The 22,389-nt window shown below is 48.4% G+C and overlaps 1 protein-coding gene across 1 annotated transcript; it reads right to left on the reverse strand.

The window, feature by feature from the left end:
* Nucleotides 1-9,526: 9,526 nt before the first annotated feature.
* card14 (caspase recruitment domain family, member 14) lies at nt 9,527-22,052 on the reverse strand. The gene is made up of 21 exons (XM_068322512.1): nt 21,924-22,052; nt 21,420-21,727; nt 21,090-21,227; nt 20,682-21,007; nt 19,472-19,630; nt 19,248-19,367; nt 18,836-18,961; nt 18,204-18,353; nt 17,984-18,100; nt 17,337-17,437; nt 16,959-17,011; nt 16,670-16,733; nt 16,365-16,581; nt 16,153-16,279; nt 15,835-16,075; nt 15,661-15,724; nt 15,483-15,582; nt 15,215-15,379; nt 14,079-14,197; nt 13,543-13,658; nt 9,527-13,415 (listed from the first exon to the last, which is right to left on the reverse strand). Exons 2-21 carry the CDS (start codon nt 21,631-21,633, stop codon nt 13,208-13,210), a joined length of 2,925 nt encoding a protein of 974 aa, XP_068178613.1. The 5' UTR covers nt 21,634-21,727; nt 21,924-22,052; the 3' UTR covers nt 9,527-13,207.
* Between the last annotated feature and the right edge of the window lie 337 nt (nt 22,053-22,389).

Genomic DNA, 22,389 nt, shown 5'->3' on the forward strand with positions numbered 1-22,389 from the left:
TCAGCTGGCTCGAGGCGGAGGAGCAGCGACTCTACTCCGAGCTCCTCCCTGGTGACTGAGCTCCTCACCCTACCTCTAATCGTGCGCCCAGCCACTCTATGGAGGAAACTCATTTCAGCCGCTTGTATCCGGGATCTCGTCCTTTCGGTCATGACCCAAAGCACATGACCATATTCTGTAACATCTGTAACAGGTGAGAGTAGGAACGTGGATTGACCGGTGAATAGAGAGCTTCGTTTTGTGACTCAGCAACCACATCACTGCAGAAGCTGCACCGATCCGTCTGTCAATCTCACATTCCATCCTTCCCTTACTCGTGGACAAGACCCCAAGATACTTAAACTCCACCACTTGGGGCAAGGACTCTCCACCAACCTGAAGAGGGCACACCACCCTTTTCCGGCCGAGAACCATGGCCTTGGATTTAGAGGTGCTGATCCTCATTCCACTCGCGTCACACTCGGCTGCAAACCGTTCCAGTGCACGCTGAAGGTCCAGGTTTGATGAGGCCAACAGGACAATATCGTCTGCAAAAAGCAAAGATGAAATCCTTTGGTCCCCAAACCGGACTCCCTCCGGATCCTGGCAGTGTCTAGAAATTCTGTCCATAAAGATTATGAACAGAACCAGTGATAGAGGGCAGCCCTGCCGGAGTACAACATGCACTTGGAACAGGTCTGACTTACTGCCGGCAATGCTAACCAAGCTCTGGCTTCGGTCATACAGGGACTGGAAAGCCCTCAGCAAAGGGCCCCGGACCCCATACTCCCAAAGCACTCCCCACAAGATACCACGAGGGACACGATCAAATGCCTTCTCCAGATCCACAAAACACATGTGGACTGGTTGGGCAAACTCCCATGAACCCTCGAGCACTCAATGTAGAGCTGGTCCAGTGTTTCACGACCGGGACGAAAACCGCATTGTTCCTCCTGAATCCGCAGTTCGACTATCGGTCTAATAATCTTCTCCAGCACCCTGGAATAGACTTTCCTTGGGAGGCTGAGGAGTGTGATCCCCCTATAGTTAGAACACACCCTCCGTTCCCCCTTTTTGAAAAGAGGGACCACCGCCACGGTCTGCCAATCCAGAGGTAATGTCCCTGACTGCCATGCAATGTTACAGAGACGTGTCAACCATGACAGTCCCTGCACATCCAGACACTTGAGGTACTCTGGGCGAATCTTATCCACCCCTGGTACTTTGCCACCGAGGAGTTTGGCAACCACCTCGGTGACTTCAGCTTGGGTGATGGACGAGTCCACCTCTGAGACCTCAGCCTCTGCTTCCTCTGTGTAAGACATGGCGGGATTGAGGAGATCCTGTCAGCTGCCTCCGGAGTCCTACAATTCAAAAAGATTTGATAGGACTCCTTCTTGAGCTTGACGGCATCCCTGTCCACCACCGGGTTCGGGGGTTACCGCTGCGCCAGGCACCAGAGACCTTGCGACCACAGCTCCAAGCAGCTGCTTCGACAATGGAGGCGGAGAACATTATTATAACATTCTGACTCAATGTCCCCCGCTTCCTGTGGGATCTGGGAAAAGCTCTCCAGGAGGTGGAAGTTGAAGACCTCAATGACAGAGAGTTCTGCCAGATGTTCCCAACAGACTCTCAAAACACGTTTGGGCCTGCCGAGTCTGTCTGGCCTCCTGCTCGGCCAGCGGATCCAATTCACCACCAGGTGGTGATCGGTTGTCAGCTCTGCCCCTCTCTTCACCCGAGTATCCAACACACACGGTCGGAGGTCTGATGATACGACAACAAATTCGATCATCGACCTCCGGTCTAGGGTGTCCTGGTGCCATGTGCACATATGGACATCCCTGTGGTTGAAGAAGGTGTTTGTTATGGACAAATGTGACTAGCACAGAAGTCCAATAACAGAACACTACTCGTGTTCAGATCGGGGAGGCTGTTCATCCCAGTCACCCCTTTCCAGGTCTCACTGTCATTGCCCACATGAGCGTTGAAGTCCCAAGGAGAACAATGGAGTCCCCAATCGGAGCACTATTCAGTACTCCTCCCAGGGACTCCAAGAAGGCCGGGTATTCCGCACTGCCGTTTGGCCCGTACGCAAAAAAGGACAGTGAGACACCTGTACCCAACCCGAAGGTGCAGAGACGCGACCCTCTCGTTCACCGGGGTGAACTCCAACATATAACAGCTGAGCTGTGGGGCTACAAGCAAGCCCACACCAGCCCGCTGCCACACACCTTGGACAACACCAGAAAAGTGGAAAGTCCAGCCCCTCTCCAGGGTTTGGGTTCCAGAGCCCAAGCTGTGGGTGGAGGTGAGCCCGACTATATCTAGTCAGTGCCTCTCAACCTCCCTCACAAGCTCTGGCTCCTTTCCCCCCAGTGAGGTGACATTCCATGTCTCTAGAGCTAGACTCTTTGTCTGGGGATTGGGTCGTCGAGCCCCATATCGACGACTGCCACCCAATCCACACCGCACCCGTCCCCAATTGTTTCCTTGGCGGGTGGTGAGTCCACCGGAGGTTGGGCCCACGTCGTCCTTTCGGGCTGAGCCTGACCGGGCCCCGTGGAAAGAGGCCCAACCACCAGGTGCCTGAGTCTGGGTCCAGGGTGGGGCCCCGGTTGCGACATACCGGGCGACGTCACGGTCCTTGATTTTTCTTTCATCATAGGGGTTTTTATACTGCTCTTCATCTGGTCCTACACCCAGGACCTGTTTGCCAAGGGAGACCCTAACAGGAGCATAAAGCCCATGGCAACATAGCTCCTGGGATCATTCAGGCACTCAAACTCCTCCACCACGATAAGGTGGCACCTCTCGGAGGAGTTATTATTACATGTTTATTGTTATTATTATCATTCATTTATTGTACAGTAATGGTTTTCTAGTCATTTCAAAAGTCGAGTATTTTTGCTGGTGAGACGTTAAGTCAAGTGAGATGACTTTGAATTTTATTTTTCCATGCATATTTTTTTGGAAACCGATGTAACTAAAGGACCAGAACCTCTATTTTATTTATTATGTGTTGTTTTAATGTCCCGTCATTATTTCTGGTCAGTCTGAGGGAATAGTATTTACAGTTATAATGACATTTAAAAAACCTCAATTGACGGTTATAGATTGAAATTTAATAAATAGGAAGTTACGAATTTGCAGTCTACTGGCGTCACATTTGGAGTGTCCACCACTTCTTGCCCATAAGTCATCTGGGATAGGCTCAAGTAATTAATGTCGTCTTTGCAGCATCTTTGTTAGAAACGCGAGAAGATTGTTGTTGTGAGGGAACCCTGGGTGTGTTCTTGTTGCTATAATAATAATAATAATAATAATAATAATAATAATAATAATAATAATAATAATAATAATAATAATAATAACCACAACCATAACCATTACTTTAATTGTCCCTCTTGGGGAAATTCTTTTTACACATCACACTTTCACATGTACATATACTGTATGTGTTAATTACACAGTGGTTACAGGCCCCAGAACACAGCACACACTAGGGGCCTGTAGGCATGCAGTTAGTATTGAGAGGACATATAAAGGTGCAAGGAGGTGGAGTGACGGGTCGCGCACGAGGGTCGCGCCCCAATGAGCATCTTGTAGGGGGGACGGCGCCTCGCTCAAGGGCGCCTTGGCAGTGGTTGGGAGGTGAGCTGACGCCTCCCACCGTCGGCTCACACTCCGATGGTTCTTCTGGCGGGAGCGCGATTCGAACCCCTGATGGCTGGGTGATCCTGTCTTCAAGATGTTTTTGCTTTACCGCTGAGCCACTGCCGCTCCAATGGTGATGACATTGACCTGGATTGGTCATGCAGCATCCTTTCATGGTGAATAGTGACTGTATTTGTGGGAGGGTGGCTCTGAATGAGGTGAGTCATGTTTGAAGCCAACAACCAAGGCTGTTGATTGTAGCCACGGCACAGATACCCTGGCACGGCGGGTCCTGAACCATTCAGCTTTTGTGTCTTCATAGCACACAAAGAACGACACAATCACTGCTGGAACTATCACAGGCTCTCAATCAAACAAAGCTCTGCGCTGGAAGACCTGCCTGAAAGATGGAACCTCTCAGGATCGAGGTTGAACTCGGCAGTAACCACCTGGAATGACCTGGAATTGTGAAGGTTGTTTGGCTAGAGGAGGATTTAAAGAAAGGATTGGATGAAATAATTTCTCCCAAAAAAAGAAGTTTCATGCAAAAACCCTCTCAGTGGAAATCATTTGTGATCTTTGTCGACATAAATACCATTTTACACATTAACCAAAGAAGCAAATGAATGAAAGCATAATTCACTGCTATACTATCTCTAGGTGAATGCAGCACACACACGCACACACACAAACACCTGCACGTGCACACACGCACGCACGCACGCACACACACATACACAGCGGTGTGAGCTCAGAGCACATCCTTGCTGAGATTCTTTTATGAGGTGTGATCTCTTGTCCCAAAGGAATGTAATATTTTCAAAGGTACAGCCAGCAATAAAAGAACGAGCAAAAAAACATAAGGGTCCATTTCCACTGGTGTGGAGGGGAGGGAATGATGGGCCTGTGTGTTTGTGTGTGTGTGTGTGTGTGTGTGTGTGTGTGTGTGTGTGTGTGTGTGTGTGTGTGTGTGTGTGTGTGTGTGTGTGTGTGTGTGTGTGTGTGTGTGAAATCATTCAGCGGTTGTGAGGGTGGCACCAGGCTGTCCGAGGTCATTATCAACGCAGACAAAGAGAGAACCCCCCCCACCCCCCCACCCCTTTAATAAAAGAGGCCCTTCGCTGCGTTCTGATTAGAAATGTAATTTCCTGGGCCGTTTTCTCCTATGTTAAATCGGTCGTAGCTGCGTGGGGATCGACGGTAATAATAATAATAACTGTAAAAGAAGCGAACTGATTTACGCACGGGCCCAAGCGCGGCGCGTCCACATCCGCCCGGCGACGAGCGCTTTCCAAAAACTTGGTGAGATGTACGTGCCTTCATCGAAATCACCTTCAAAGGAAACACACACACACACACACACACACACACACACACACACACACACACACACACACACACACACACACACACACACACACACACACACACACACACACACCGGTATCCTGCACATCGCCTATACTTTTACGTGTCCACGCCGTTACCGGGCTGGTTGTCATGTAAACTTAATTCCGGTGTGACGTCACGAGGCGTTCAGTCATCTCCAGGCCGTCAGTCAGCTCCACCGTCATTATTCATGAGGGTAATTACCGTGTCGGGGTGTTTCTGTGCGCGTCATTGCAGCGCAAAACAATCCCGATCCCGGTTATTAAACGCTCCTCCTGCGTGTGCGCGCGCGTGCGTTTTTTTCCATGATTACATAATTATCACCATGATGGTAGTTTTGAAATACCCCCACCCCCACCCCTCCCCCCACCCACCCAGCTCAGGGACGGAGACTGTCTGATAAGAGGGGAGGTAATAAATAGACCAATGCTGCCAGGAACAGCGTGCAGACAGCCGCGTGCACGCGCACACACACGCACGCACACACACACGCACGCACACACACACACACGCACACACACACGCACACACACACACACACACACGCGGTCTGTCTTGCTGCCCCTGTGGCCACAAAGGCATCTGCTGCTCATGCTGATGTCATCTGGAGATAATAACTGCGCCCAGCGTGGCACCGGGCCACAGCCAGCGTCTCAGCCCTCCACCACGCTGCGTGGGCTCACTCCAATCTGGCAACCTGTATGTGGCATTGCTGAGGACCTGGCAACCCTTGGCTGGAGGTGTGGGGGTGTGGGGGTACAGTAGGGATGGAGGGCACTGGAAAGGAACACTTCAGGTGTTGCTGTGGGTGAGTTCAGGCTCTGGCAGCCCACAGGTGGCACTGATGCATCCACGGATCCTCTCACACACACACACACACACACACACACACACACACACACACACACACACACACACACACACACACACACACACACACACACACACACACACACACAGAGAAGAGTCAGGAGTCAGCTGATACCCCTTTGGGTGTACTGTACGTCCCATTGAGAGGAGACCTCAGAGTCGACCTGATAGGGGCTGGAAGGATTACATCTCTGGGCGCTGGAACACCTCGGTGTACCCCCGGGGGACATGAGGGGGTGTCTGGGGAGAAGGAATTCGTTATGCTGACCCATAGCTACGCAGAGGGCGCGAACTCTCTCTGACTCCTCCCCTCGATCTGTCACGTCTGACCTGAGATTTACATCTTAAATTTGTCCAGGAGGACTTTCACCATCCTTCAAGCAGCACCATGTCTGTCCACACACTGACCTTTGTGCCTCCCCCCTAACACACACACACACACACACACACACACACTGTGTACACTGTATACAAACACACACGCTTCAACACAGACACAACACACACCACCCGCGTGTCCTCCTCCACCTTCACCCTCCTCTGGATTTATCCGTGTCGAATCCTCTTCCTGTATCTCGTTCCCGCCATCGCTCTTTACATTCACCTACTTTTCATCCTCCAATCAGAGCATCTTGTTCGTGTATGACATCACACGCCCAGGCTCGTCTTTTATGTGCCGGAGGAGGAGGAAGCCTAGGAGACAAAGAAATCAAATTGTCTGCTGGTGTCTAATTCCAGCCGACATCCACTTCAGCCTGGCTGTGTGTGTGTGTGTGTGTGTGTGTGTGTGTGTGTGTGTGTGTGTGTGTGTGTGTGTGTGTGTGTGTGTGTGTGTGTGTTTGGAGGATGGAGGCTGATTCTGACTCCTTGTGCTTCTTGTCAGATCCACAGTGCATCAACCTGAATGTCTCACACACACACACACACACACACACACACACACACACACACACACACACACACACACACACACACACACACACACACACACACACACACACAGTGTGTGGGTGACAACATGTGTGGGAAGCCAACACCTTAAATATATCTATACACACGTTTGGTTTGGGACCCCTGCATCGACGTAATAACAGGAGCCCCCCCTCGGTCTCATTGCTGTGAGTGGATGACATCATTATCAGACGTTATTGATCGTCTTCTGGCCAGCTAATACGCTAAAGATCAAGAAATTGGGGCCTGGGCGGGGACGGAAGGGGGCCCGGTGTGACGTTCACATTTTCTCGAACCGCCTAATTGTCTCCACGCTAGCTGTGGTTCGCTCGGCCCCCTTTATGTCTGCGGGGGTTCCTTCTGGGTTCTCTGGGTTCCGCAGCAGAACAGCAGCATGCATGTGTGTGTGTGTGTGTGCATGGAGACAAGAAGCTGTGTTCTGCTCAGCCCTCAGGGTTTAGAACCTGGACGCCGGGCTCTCTGTTGAAACAGAACTCCTGGTGATGGAGCATGAGGGTTGGATCCATGCTGGTTCAGAGCAGTGATCCAGAGGAAACAGACAGACGTACGGACGGTCACCTTCCAGCTCTGGGAGAGGTGGAGGACGGACGTCCGGTGGTCCATTTCACCAAAAGGACAACATGTGCTAATAAATAAATAAGGAGTTGAAAGAATATGTCAGCTAATGAAGAAAACAATAAATCATGAGATATTTTTTATTCACACACCTTTGAATAAATATGAGTCAAATAATATTTAACATTTCAGAATTTCTATCTTCATCTATTCATCCTGTTTCTAGTGTCAGCTGTCGCTGAAAATACCATTACGTTCTATTTTTTTAAATTCTAACAGCATGTTGCTGCTGCTGACTCGGTGTTATCACCGCTCCAAACACTAGGGGGCGTCTCAGAGCTCCACTTCACTCTCCCAGTCATACCCGTGAAGATGATTCATGAGCCTGATTGCTATAAATCAGTTTTACTGGATGTCATTAATTTTGACCCGTCTACAGCTGAACTGACACAAACACCGTGTTTACACACTAAGGGAATCAATACGTTTGATTTCAGACCCGGAGCTCTGGGCGGGACCACCCATTAAGGTCCCAGTATCCTTTTTGCTTCCAGTTGACACTTTTATTTTCTATTCAGATCTTTCTGTTATTACTTTCTGATCACAAGATACTTGTTTGAACCCAGATTTAAATTTCCAGGATCAATAACTGAATGAAATGCCTCAAAACTAGCCTTCCTCTTAGCAGACCAGTGAACGGGGACCTTCACCAAAGTGCAAAAGAAAACAAAAAATTCAAAATAAAAATGTCAAACATTTGCAACTCTGCAAACTCTTTGTATTGATTTCCACTCAGTTCTGTAAAAAAAATTATGTAGAATTATTTCTAATCGATTTTTGTTCATTTTTACAGTCTTGCTCCATGGATTGCACCTACTCCAGTGATCAATGAGTTTTTTAAAAATATATTAGAAAAGGAAATCTGAAAGTGAATCTGTTTTCATCTAAATAAAAACAAAAATAAATAAATAAATCCTTTAATAACAGAATATTAGTATCTACAGTGTCCATGGAGGGGAAATTGATTCAGTCCCTCTGATGCATGGGGTGGGGGTGGGGGGGTCAGAAAGCAGAAAAGCCGCCAGAGAGAAACCACGTGACAGTGTGATAAAAGACAATGGCGTTAAAGGCTTGTGTCAGAAATCAATGCATCCCGTCTCTTCCCTCCCGGAGGAGCGACCATTTTCGTCTCCCAACCACTCCCTCTCACCTACATTCACTCCGCTCTGCCGCCCCCCCGTGGCCTCCTGCGGTCATGACAGCCAGTATGAGCCTCGGGGGCTCTTCATCCTTCCAAGACTCATTCTTTCCACCATGTGAGACCACTTCAACAAAACATTACCTGAGATTTGGAATGTGTCAAAATTATTAAAACACATTATTTTAAAAAAGGAATCAAACTAAAAACAAAATAAAAAAAACAGCTTCTGAACAAGTTTATTGAGCTCTGTTGAAATCAATTGACTTTAATAGATAATAAATAATTTTGATGACTTGTACCGCCAATTTTTTCTTTACTACAATTAAAGCTGACATATGGTACCATCTCTAAAGCACCAATGTGATCATTCTTACTCATTTGTTTAAAACCTAAAACATTCCAAAAGCAATGTTCCTTACGTGAGGAGCGACTCTGAAACTGCTCAACTGGAATAATTCTTCCAAGATGTCCATCTGGAATTATATCACGGAAAAACACCTGTTAGCCTGAAGGAAGAAAGGATCTGGTTCACTGCATCATTGTGTGTGCGCGCACGTGTGTATGTGTGTGTGTGTGTGTGTGTGTGTATGTGTGTGTGTGTGTGTGTCTGTGTGTGTGTGTGTGTGTGTGAGTGTGTGTGTGTGTGTGTGTGTGTGTGTGTGTGTGTGTGTGTGTGTGTGTGTGAAATAGAGAGCAGATGAGAGGAGGAGCAGCACATTAATGACTGAAGTGTGTTTCAGTGGAGACTTCGTCCTGACGGGACTCAGGATTCTGATTTTTTTCCTTCAGGAATCAGATGCTGAATCGGATGCTTTTGGATTTAGGCTGTAGTCCAGCTACGGCATCTTCACAGGCTTCACGTATGGAGAGGAAAAAAGAGCAAAACTTGGTTTGGATAAAGTCACTTTTATTAAAATCAAACCAAAACACTTACACAAACGACAGTTTGAGCATCATTCCTTCTTGGACTCTAGCCAAGTTACATTAATTCCAAACATGAAGGTGAACTTTAGCTTCAGTTCATTCAATCTGACACAAGTTACAGTTCGTCATGAAATTAAGTTCCGGATTCTACTGAATTTATTGAAATTTTTAACACCAAATTAAAAATATCTTCTCCTTTAAAGTTTTTTTCATTGTTTTAGATTCACTTTAATGAATACAACATCCATATTGATGGATGGTTAATCAAACACATGACTTCCATAATGGATCAGTCAAGGCCCGGGTTAACAACAACCGCCATCGGCGCTTTTGGCCTACTTTGCGCTGGTGGAAATTGGACTACTGTTGGTCGAAGAAGGAGAGGAGGAAAGTGTGTTCATAAGAAGAGAGAGAAGAGGAACGCCAAGAGTATAGGACTGAGAGTAGGGAGGCTGAATGTTGGAACTATGACAGGAAAAGGTAGAGACTTGGTTGACATGATTCAGAGGAGGAAGGTAGACATACTGTGTGTCCAGGAGACCAGGTGGAAAGGTAGCAAGGCTAGAAGTTTAGGAGTAGGGTTCAAGTTGTTCTATCATGGTGTAGATAGGAAGAGAAATGGAGTAGGAGTTATCTTGAAAGAGGAGTTTGTTAGGAATGTCCTGGAGGTAAAAAGAGTGTCAAATAGAGTGATGAGTCTGAAGATAGAAATAGAAGTTGTAGAATAGATAAAAAAATAAAAAAATAGAAGTTCAATGTTGTTAGTGGGTATGCTCCACAGGTAGGATGTGAGCTGGAGAAGGAGAAATTCTGGTTGGACTTTGATGAAGGGATGCAGAGCATGCCTAGAAGTGAGAGAGTTGTCATTGGAGCAGACTTCAATGGACATGTTGGTGCAGGTAACAGAGGTGATGAGGAGGTGATGGGCAGGTTTGGTATCCAGGAGAGGAACGCAGAAGACAGATGGTAGTTGACTTTGCAAAAAGGATGGAAATGGCTGTAGTGAATACTAACTTCCAGAAGAGGCAGGAACATGGAGTGACCTATAAGAGTGGTGGTAGGAGCACACAGGTAGACTACATCTTGTGTAGACGGTGTAATCTGAAGGACATCAGTGACTGTAAAGTAGTGGTAGGCAAGAATGTAGCCAAACAGCATAGGATGGTGGTGTGTAGGATGACTCTGGTGGTGAGGAAGATCAAGAGGGCAAAGGCAGAGCAGAGGACGAAATGGTGGAAGTTGAAAAGGGAAGAGTGTTGCATGACTTTTAGGAAGGAGTTAAGACAGGCTCTGGGTGGTCAGGAGGTGCTTCCAGATGACTGGACAACTACAGCTAATGTGATCAGGGAGACAGGTAGGAGAGTACTTGGTGTGTCACCTGGAAGGAAAGTAGATAAGGAGACTTGGTGGTTGAACGAGGAGGTACAGGAGTGTATACAGAGAAAGAGGTTAGCAAAGAAGAAGTGGGACACTGAGAGGACTGAGGAGAGTAGACAGGAGTACAGGGAGATGCAGCGTAAGGTGAAGGTAGAGGTAGCAAAGGCCAAACAAAAAGCTTATGATGACTTGTATGCTAGGTTGAACAGCAAGGAGGGAGAGAATGATCTACACAGGCTGGCAAGACAGAGAGATAGAGATGGGAAGGACGTGCAGCAGGTTAGGGTGATTAAGGATAGGGATGGAAGTCTATTGACAGGTGCCAGTAGTGTGATGGGAAGATGGAAAGAGTACTTTGAAGAGTTGATGAACGTGGAAAATGAGAGAGAACAAAGACTAGAAGAGGTGACCGTTGTGGACCAGGAAGTAGCAAAGATTAGTCGGGATGAAGTGAGGAGGGCGTTGAAGAGGATGAAGAGGGAAAAGGCAGTCGGTCCTGATGATATACCTGTAGTGGAAGTGTCTAGGAGAGGTGGCAGTAGAGTTTCTGACTGGGTTGTTCAACAGGATCTTAGATAGTGAGAAGATGCCTGAGGAATGGAGAAGTGTGCTGGTGCCCATTTTTAAGAACAAGGGAGATGTGCAGAGTTGTGGCAACTACAGAGGAATAAAGCTGATGAGACATACAATGAAGTTATGGGAGAGAGTAGTGGAAGCTAGACTAAGGGCAGAAGTGAGCATTTGTAAGTAGCGGTATGGTTTCATGCCAAAAAAGAGTACTACAGATGCAGTATTTGCTTTGAGGATGTTGTTAGACAAGTACAGAGAAGGCCAGAGGGAGCTGCATTGTGTTTTTGTAGATATGGAGAAAGCTTATGACAGGGTGCCCAGAGAGGAACTGTGGTATTGTATGAGGAGGTCTGGAGTGAAAGAGAGGTATGTTAGAGCGGTGCAGGACATGTATGAGGACTGTAAGACAGTGGTGAGGTGTGCTGTAGGTGTGAGAGGAGTTCAAGGTGGAGGTGGGACTACATCAGGGATCAGCTCTGAGCCCCTTCTTGTTCGCTGTTGTGATGGACAGGCTGACAGACGAGGTTAGAAAGGAATCTCCATGGACTATGATGTTTGCAGATGACATTGTGATCTGCAGTAACAACAGGGAACAGGTGGAGGAGAAGCTAGAGAGGTGGAGGTTTGTCCTGGAAAGGAGAAGAATGAAGGTTAGCCACAGTAAGACAGAGTACATGTGTGTGAATGAGAGGGACCCAAGTGGAAGAGTGAGGTTACAGGGAGAAGAGATCAAGAAGGTGGAGGATTTTAAGTACTTAGGCTCAACAGTCCAGAGCAATGGAGAGTGTGGAAAAGAGGTGAAGAAGCGTGTACAGGCAGGATGGAACGGGTGGAGGAAAGTGTCAGGTGTGATGTGTGATAGAAGAGTTTCAGCTAAAATGAAAGGAAAGGTGTACAAAACTGTGGTGAGACCAGCGATGTTGTTTGGTCTAGAGACAGTGTCACTTTGGAAAAGACAGGAGACAGAGCTGGAGGTAGCAGAGATGAAGATGCTGAGGTTCTCTCTGGGAGTGACCAGGAAGGATATGATCAGGAATGAGTACATCAGAGGGACAGCACATGTTAGAGGTTTTGGAGATAAAGTCAGAGAGACCAGACTGAGATGGTTTGGACATGTCCAGAGGAGAGATAGTGAATATATTGGTAGAAGGATGCTGAGTTTTGAACTGCCAGGCAGGAGGCCTAGAGGAAGACCAAAGGATGTCGTGAAAGAGGACATGAAGGTAGTTGGTGTGAAAGAAGAGGATGCAGAAGACAGAGTTACATGGAGGCAACTGATTCGCTGTGACGACCCCTGAAGGGAAAAGCCAAAAGGAAAAGAAGAAGATTGATGTATGGTTAAACTGTTCTTTAATCCCAGGGTGGGGGGGCTTCATGAACATTCTGTTCTGAAGAGGAGCAACCAAAAAGGAAGACGGAGGAGAACCTCATGTCAGTTAATATAACCATTTAAACCAGAACAGATAAAATCCGTCATTGTGGGAAGTGATCTACAACGTTACGCAGATACGTGAACATGACGTCAAGGTTTGCTTTAAACTTACAATCTGGAGGCTTCAGGACTTCCTGCTACAGCTTCATTAATAAAATCCTTCGTTCACCAAAATACTCCAAAGTATCACAGATACGTACTCATGTTTACAAAGACATCTCTTGTAAAGCTTCATTATGCTCTTGTGACATATTCTTCATTTTGCAGTCGTGTTTTGGTCACCACACATCAGGCTCTACCCACACGATCTTCCTCTGCTCCTCCCAGATGATGGTGCGCAGGTTGGTGAGCAGGGAGGCCTGGTCGCACCAGGACTCGGGCGCCACGCTGTGATACAGGCAGGGCAGCTTGTCCAGCAGTGGCTCCTCGTTCTGGGAGCAGGCCAGCAGCTGCCCCTCTGATTGGCTGTGGCGCTGCAGCTTCGACCTGATTGGTGCACAAGCAAGGAAAAAAATCAACGACCACTGGTTTCACAGTCTTTTTGAACTGTCTTGGTGTGACTGGACTATCAGAGTGGTGAGCGGCGAGGTTGGTGCGAGGAAGAGGAGTTTACCTTAGCTTACGTGCGCTGCGTGAAGACTGACTGATGAAGATGATGATGGGGAAGATCTCGGCCCGGTGCAACCGGCGGACGCAGTCCAGACCCAACGGCAGCACGCAGTGGATGCCCTGCAGCGCCAGCAGAAACAACCTTATTGTTCACATCTACCTGTCACTCCTACAAGCCCCTCCCAAAGGGTCCGTGTAAAATTCTCCTGCTTTTAATGAGCTTTCAATGGATTTAATAATTCCACGTGACTTGATTAAAGAAAATATTGAAATTCAGGTAACAATCCACAAAGATCACTTCTGTGTGACTACGACCCAGCTGTGATGTCATGAATACAAGGCGTGGACTCTGAAGGGAGTCAAAACTGCAGAGGAGCACGAAGAGTGAATACCGCAGAAAGTGTGCAGAAAACAGTCGACGCACCAGGAAACCACTGCGTTACTGCAGAAACACCTGAACTGAAAGCTTCCAGCAGTGTGAACCTCAACTGGACGGGGAACGGAGCAATGGATGACACGCGTGTGACGTGCCACACTGACCTTCTTCATGACCTTCTCCACGCTCTTCAAGGTGTAGCAGCAGTTTCTTCCCTGTTCACACTCCTCCAGGATCTCAGACCTCTGCAGCAGGACTGCATGCTCACTGGGGCTCAGCACCTCTGCAGCATCAAACCAACAACCACACAGGTGGAAAATGATCAATGATGAGACATTTGCAAATTGCATCTTCATTCTTAGAGGCAACAGCAGTTGTGTTTGCACTTTGCATTACCATTGATTGATTGATATCTGACAACCTGTATGGCCTGATGTCCTCCTGCACGTTACAACCTTTTGTTCTCTTACTTAAACTCGGCCTCGTAAAGCTCACCAAACATTTATTGTCTTTACAGTTTTTATTTATTTATGACATTTATTGTCATCAGTTTTATTGCTGTTTATCCACGAAGCTCATTTTCTTCCTGGTTTGCAGTAACAAACAAACATGATCCGTCGAGTAGCTTTCAGTTCAGGATGGCGTGCTACTGGTGTGGATTCAGTGTCACACCGCTTTCACTCCAGTTTTTAACCACACATACAGTAGGACCTACAGTAGGACCTACAGTAGAACCTACAATAGAACCTACAGTAGAACCTACAGTAGAACCTCGAGATACAAGTTAACTGTAATCTGAGCTTGAAATTTGAACAAATTTCCCCCCTCTGTTCCAGTCTTGTAAAAAAGCCCCCAAACCCCTCAGTTATTAAAAAAACAGCAACATGTTTTTATCAACCAATAGACATTCAGACTTTACCTGTGTAAAATTAATTACATGTAAGTTACGTAAACAATGATAAATGATGAAAAGAAATGCAAAAATTACGAGAACAGACAAGCTACGTCTTTACTCCACCAATAACAATGAGATCAGGTCTCACTGATGTATCCATCCGCCAACACGTGGTAAAGAATGAGATCCGGTGTCATTGATGTTGTATCCATCCACCAACATGTGGTAAAGAATGAGATCCGGTCTCACTGATTTTGTATCAATCCACCAACACGTGGCCTCACGGCCTGTATCTTGGATTTTGCTCGTAAGCCATACAAAAACACGGATAGAGCGACAACTCGTATCTCAAATAACTCGTATGCCAAGCGACACGTATCTCGAGCTATTACTTTCTGTTCTTACCGGGCTCACAGAGCTCAAAGCCCTGCCAGCCTGCCAGCTTCTTGTTAAGGATGTGTCCCAGGACGGTGGGCAGCAGCAGGACAGGCCTGCAGATGGGTGGGTAGTGGGGGTTCACCAGAGTGTAGGGCATGAGGGATACGCAACTTTTGGCTGTGGATGTGTCACCTACATAGAGAAAGAATAACACACACTGTAAGAAGTGCTGCTCTTTTTAATTGAGAACAGTCTTGATGAACATGTATAAATGAGCCTAACGGTGATTTCATACCTGCGTCTGTGCCCTTGGGCTTCTCACCCTCCACACTGACCCAGAGGGGGTTCCTGCCCTGCCGTCCAGTGCCGACGATCCTTACCGCCTTCTCGTTATTCTGGGATGAGAGATGGGAATTACACCTGGGAATAGGTGAGATCTTGGACGGCATTGCTGCATTTCAGATCATTCCTACCTTTTGAGACTTCTTTGCCCGGAAGCTCATGTCTTCAATCGCTCGAATCAGGAGCCGCTGAGCCCTGTGGCATCAGAGAATCACTAAACATGTTGCCGTTCAAGCGGAGGCAACCAGAATTGAGCTGAACCGGTCCGGGTTCACGTGTCTCTACAGCTCCATCGAGGTACCGACCTGTAGTAGTTGGGTACAGTTCCACTCTGGAGGTCGACCATCTGGCAGGGGTGAACCTGGCTGGCATACCACGAGTCTTCGGTGCTGGCAGGCCACGTGTTGGTCACATGGAGGATGTCGTTGCAGGACACGGCCAGAGTGCCGCCGGGGCCGGCAGGGAGGGACATGTTGACGCGTACGTAGAAAGAGTCTCCGGACGACGCCTTGTTGTTCTGCAGCTGCTGAAGCAGCGCCTCGTAGTCTGCTCAGGAAGAGGAGGGCTGTGAACCCGCTGCGTACCGGTAGCACCCAACTTAGAAACACGCAAACGGGACGTACCATGTTGCCTTGGCCGGAGGGAGATGTGACAGAAGCCCGTGATCTGCCCAAGAGCCCACATGGCTTCCTCCAATGTGGAGTCCTCCAGCACCATCCGCAGGGCCTTCTGGTCCTGCTGGCACTTCACCTGCAGAGCAGCAGCGTCATGAGAGAGACCCCCCCAAGCAGGCAGTGGGATTAGGACCATCGCCCACAGACACAACCCAACCCACCTCCACGATCTGCGCACCGGGGCTGATGCCCAAGGAGTGGGCCGGGCTCCCATCCGTCACCCGGTGCACAAACACCCCCGACTTGTTGCCCCCCACCACCACCAGCTGGTGCAGGAGCGTGTCCCCCTGGAAGGAGATGCTGAGGACGCGGCCGTTGACACGGAACGCCTTTTGGCGGGAACGCATCAGGAACGGAGGGGGCGAGGTCCGCTTCAGGCTGGGGGGGGGGCGAAACACATTTTATTCAGGTAATGAAAGGAGTTCAACATGAGCTGGTGGTAATGTGGATCCAGCAGGTGTCTCACCTGACGGCACCGGAGGGTTTAGAAGAAGAAGGAAGTCTGGGTCTCCGCTGGTCCTCAGTCTCCACTGGAAACAGAGGGACGGAGTTCAGTTCCTACCCAAGTTGATGAGTCACGACACAGGCCTGAGCTTCAGCGCCAGGCAACGGTCAGTCTGAAGGTCACGACAAACAACAGCAAGCATACACACGCACACACACGCAAACACGCACAGACGCGCGCACACACACAAACACACACACACACACACACACACACACACACACACACACACACTGTTTTCTGTACTCACAGTTGGGGAGAAACACAAAGTCGTCGAGTAAAGACTCGGTCTCTGTTTCCAAGCTGCAAGAAAACAAAAGGACGTTATGAATGTTGAGTCTTCTTCTTCCTGTTCCAGGTGACAAACACACTGACAGTGCTTCACACACTCAGCTCTATGTGTTAATTTAATCATTGCCCTCATCTCTTGAACCCGGGAATCAGATTCCAGCTGCATGACGCCATGTGAAACCTTTCAAGGCATCCAGAGAGCTGGAACGAGGGACGTCATTATATAAACACACACACACACACACACACACACACACACACACACACACACACACACACACACACACACACACACACACACACACACACACACACACACACACACACACACACACACCTGCTGTCTGCGTACAGAAGTTCCTCCCTCCTGCGTAAAGACTCTGGACCGGGAGGTTCAGCGTTTCTGGATCGGATACTGCTGACAGCAGCATCTTCATTCTGCACACACACGAACACACACACACACACACACACACACACACACACACACACACACACATGGTTGACATAAATACAGTAGAAAGCTCAATTAATGTAAACCCTACTGCAACCCTGAACAGCACATCACACCTCTAGACCTTCGTCTTCTTCATCTCCCCGTTCTTCACTTCCTACAACAGCTGGTCTGTTCCAGTTGGGACAGTAGGTCATTTGTTTGGGAATACATTCAGAACCACAGCGGTAGGTATGGGGCCGACTCACAATGCATATGATCAGCGTTACGTCACCCAATGCAAGGTGTGGCTGGTTGCTACGGTTACACTAATGGTGCTCTGTGAGGTTTGTGAGCCTGAAGTACGATCACTTCATCGGGTTTAGTTCAGTCACAAATAATCAATCACCTGATAAAATGAGTGTAACTGATCTATTACACACTCACACAGACACAGACACGCACACGCACACACACACACACACACACACACACACACTCTCTCTCTCTCTCTCTCTCTCTCTCTCTCTCTCTCTCTCTCTCTCACAGACCTCTGGGCTGCAGAAGGACGACGGATTGACCGCATCCATACGGCGAAGTCTTTGTCGTGTCGGGGTCGGGGGTTCTTTAGGGAGAGAGCTGAGGTTCTCCCAGTCAACCTCACCACCCTGTGATCCAAACAGAGAGAAGGTCACCGGTATTGGTTCATTAGCAGCTGTATTTACATACGTCCTGGTACCGGTACCGGTACCGGTATGGCTGCGTAGTTACATCACGGCTCTGCCGGCGCTCCCTGCTGCTGTGAGTGACTTGCAGGCTGAAGACCTTCTCCTGCAGCTCCACCAGCTGACACCTCAGGACGTCTTTCTCGGCCAGGACGCGGGCGATCATGGCCTGGGCCTCGTCTCTGGACAGGTACGCCTGGAGGAACAACCCATCCGTCACACGACACAACCAATCACACAGTCTGTGAACACAGCAGGCCATCATCTGGCTGCTGTGTTTAAAGCTTCCCTCGGCTCCTTAATCCATCGGCTTCACCAGGCCATCAGCCACCGTCGCCAGCATCGGTGGAACGCATTAGACTTGACATGTAACAGGGAGCGGCCGTGTTTTTTGCTTCCTTCTTCAGGCCAAATTTAGATGAGTAGTTGTAAGACAAGTAAGACGCTGGAAAGTCTGACTTTCACCGCAGGAGAAATGTAGTGCGACATGTTTGTCATGTCAGCGTCACACAATCTACAAACACACACCTGAGCTGCTTATCAATCCATCCCCTGCTGACCGCTGGAAATATGATATCAGGAAAAGGGCATAAATAGAACTGAAAACTTTAAGTGCTCTGGGGACATCAGTGTAACCCCCCCGCTCCCAAGGCAGTGAGCTGAGGATGAGGGACTCACGTGATCTCTCTCCATCTGCAGGTCTCTCATCTGGGTCTGGATCACTGCGTTCTTCTGCTGGTGCATGTCACAGTCCTGAGTCAGCTGCTGCACCTGGAGGTTCAGTCCTTCCCTCTGCTCCAGGAGCTGAACGACAACACGCACACGCACACGCACACGCACACGCACACACACACGCACACACACACACACACACACACACACACACACACACGTCATGCCAACATAGCGTCACGCGTGTTCCCCTTTAGTCTCATCGAGACGCAGCTCGGACTCGAGTAGGTACTCCAAGTTTGCTCAGGAAGTGCTTTTATGATTTTGGTCTGGATGTTGTGACGCTGTCGCACAAACCAAACAACACTTCCCAGAAGTCTTCATTTTGGACACTTCACTTAAACATACACCGACTCACCCCTTGTTTGTCTGCCAGCAGCTTCTCGTTCTCCTGTCTATAGGACCTGAGCTGCTCTGCGAGCTCTGCCTGGCTCCCGATGGCCTCAGCCAGGTCCTGGGCCAGGATGTCCTGCCGGGCCTGACACAGAGGGAATCCACACATGAAGCCCGTCTGCGTCTTAAGACGACAGGAAGCTGTTGCTCTTCTACAGAAATCGGTGAGGATTGAGTTGGTACGCTCACGGGGTCCAGTTTTTCCGCCTTCACCAGTTGGCAGCGCAGATTCCTGACCTCTTCTTGCAGCTGTGGCATCTCGGCGTGGAGGGCGCACCTGAGGGAGCACCGCTTATGGAACTCCGTCTCTGAGTGAGCTTTCTGCAGCTCCATCTGCAGCTGGTACACCTGTCACACCAAAACAAGCACCTCCACAATCTGTTCCTGTTGAATTTCCCGTCGGTCAACTGATTCATTAAATCACATGTGTTAAACTCAAGGCCCGAGGGCCAACTGTGTCCCATCATTTTATGTGGCCCGCGAGAGCATAAAAGGTCAGACTGTCTAAAAATAAATAGAAAATACAAGTGTACTGTGACTGAAAACTACATTTCCCACAATGCAGTAATTAAGCTAATTTTAACTTTGACAAAAATGTTTCAAACAAAGTTAATGTTCTAACTTGTGTTTGATGTTATTTTTCTTTATTTACTTGGATAGTTTGATCCTTGATTGATGGACTTCTGTGGGTTTAATAACCTGACAAATCAAAAGGATTTATGTTATAACAGAAAAACAAACATATTTTCCTGAGTAACTGTAATGCTTGTAACTTGAATAAGAATAAATCATGAGTTATTTAATATTAAGCAGTAGTTACATTTAGTTACATATATTAGTTACATCTGGGCCTTTGAGGACAGAAATTATGCTGATGTGGTCCTCAGTGAAAATCCCCTGCATTAAATAATTGTGGTTAAAAGGATCCGTGTTCTCTGGTGGTGAGGTAACAGTAGAAGTAACACTAGAGGACACTCATTAGAGCACAAACCACAATGTTTCTTGAAAATCTGTCATGGAGTTAAGTGAAATTGATAGAAACTCTTATCGATCTTATCTTACAGCAGTAGGAAACTTAAAACTTGAATAGATCCACACCAACTTGTGACGTCTAAAATGGAACAGATTTTAGTTCTTTTAAGCTCAACACTTCCCAATGTGCTTCTCAAAAGCATCTTCCATTCTAAATGTCTTGCAAAGGAAAAACGTGACCTCATGTCGCTAACACCACATCAATCAGTGACGTCACTTTTGCAGCATGGCTCCTCCAGAGCAACACTTTTCCTGAGCTGCTATCTCAGCACTTTCCTAAACAGCTTGATCTGTAGTGCTGACATTCTGGTGACATCACAGCTCTGCGTTTGCATCTCGTTCGATGTCTGTCTGGTGAGAAACTGACCTGCAGGTTGAGGTCGTGAAGCCGTATGTTCACAGCTGACTTCTCCTCAATGACAGATGTGTAACGCACATACAAGTCACACTTCTCATCCTTCAGCTTGGTGACTTCCTGTTGCAAAGAGCACAGATGTCTCTGCATGCGTTCGTTTTCGGACTGGAGGCACTGGGACTGCTCCTGGTGCCCCACGATCTGCCCGATTTCCGACTCCAGGGAGACACAGCGTGCGCTCATTCTGTCTGCCTCGCAGCGTGCCTCCTGGAGCTCCTTCTGCATCCCCGTCACCGCCCTGACCAGATACTCCGTCAGCTCCGAGTATTTTATAAGGCCTGGAACATAAATGGTGCAAACTCATGCAAGTGGCGAGAAAAACCAAGAGACGGATTTTTAAAATGTTTAAAAACCACTCACCGCTGAATCTTGAAGGCTCGGTGCTCGGTTTGCGTCCGGTGATTTGGGTGTACAGCATTGGGTAGTGGATCATCAGGCTTTCGAGCAAGGCCACACCACCATTCCTCCCCTGGGTCCTCAGCAGATCAAGCATGTAGCCTGCAAACAGCAGAAAATAAGACAATGCAGTCACTAACCTTCAAATCAGCAGTCTTCAAACGAAGAAGTTCAAGCATCAAATAAATCAGGTGCAGCAAAAGAAGATAAAATAGACTCAACGTCAGCTATCAAACTGACTCCATAACCCCCTGGTGAGGCTTCAAACTGCACCCCAATAAGCTAGAATCTCACTGGTCCTCATGCTGCGGTTGATTAGGCTGTGGCGGGACAAGATCTCGTCCTCGTCCATCTCTGTGAGCACCCTGGCCTGCCTCAGGTACGGGATCAGGATGCCCGGTCGCACCCCCAGGGAGATCCGGTGGCGGTTGTCGTTAATCAGATCCCACAGCTCCTCCTCGTCCATCTCCTTGAGATCCCGACCCTCAGGGTCACACCCGTCAGCCATCCGGAGAGCGCTGGCTGTTTTTTCCAGAGAGCTGTTGCCAAGGTGTTGGACACGGCCAGGTCGAAGGCGCTCTCAGTGTAGAACAACGACCTGACTGGAAAACACACAACATCAGCAATGGGCTAGGCTTTCTCCACGCCCACTGGGTGTTTGTGTTAAAGTGTGTGTGTGTGTGGGTGTGTAGGAAAACCTGTAAGACCAGACCTGTGTGAAGCAGATCAACCAGGAGATAAAAAACAGACACACAGCAACCACAAACCCCTCCGTTCACACCTGCAGCCCTTGTTTACCTTCAGGTGTGTTCTCACGCCACACGGCGCCGCCTCGCCATCACTGAATGCAGCGAAGCAAAGGCCGCCAGCGAACAAAGAGCCTCGCCAACACTGACATTCGACCGGTCCGAGCTGATAATTCCAGTCACAGCACGGCAAAATACATACCACACCTCTGACAGGAGCAACCCGCCCCCCCCGCCAAGGTCAAAGTCCTCCCGTCACAGAAGGAAACACGACCCACGTGGTCGTCAGTGCGAGGTCAGATGTTTCTTGTGCTTTGGATAATTTACCGCCTGAGTTATCCGTTAACTGCAATGAGAAAGGGATGGGACCCCCCCCACCACCTCCAGACGACCCACGTCAAAGAGCACAGGGGGGTTTTAAGCTGCTAACCTCATAAGGCTACGGGGAAAAAAAACAGAAACAGATTGAAATAAGAAGTTTTGATGGAAAAAATGAAATTGAATTTTAAAATATGACA

Source organism: Antennarius striatus, chromosome 8, assembly GCF_040054535.1.
Source record: "Antennarius striatus isolate MH-2024 chromosome 8, ASM4005453v1, whole genome shotgun sequence".
In the NCBI taxonomy this organism is placed as follows: domain Eukaryota; kingdom Metazoa; phylum Chordata; class Actinopteri; order Lophiiformes; family Antennariidae; genus Antennarius; species Antennarius striatus.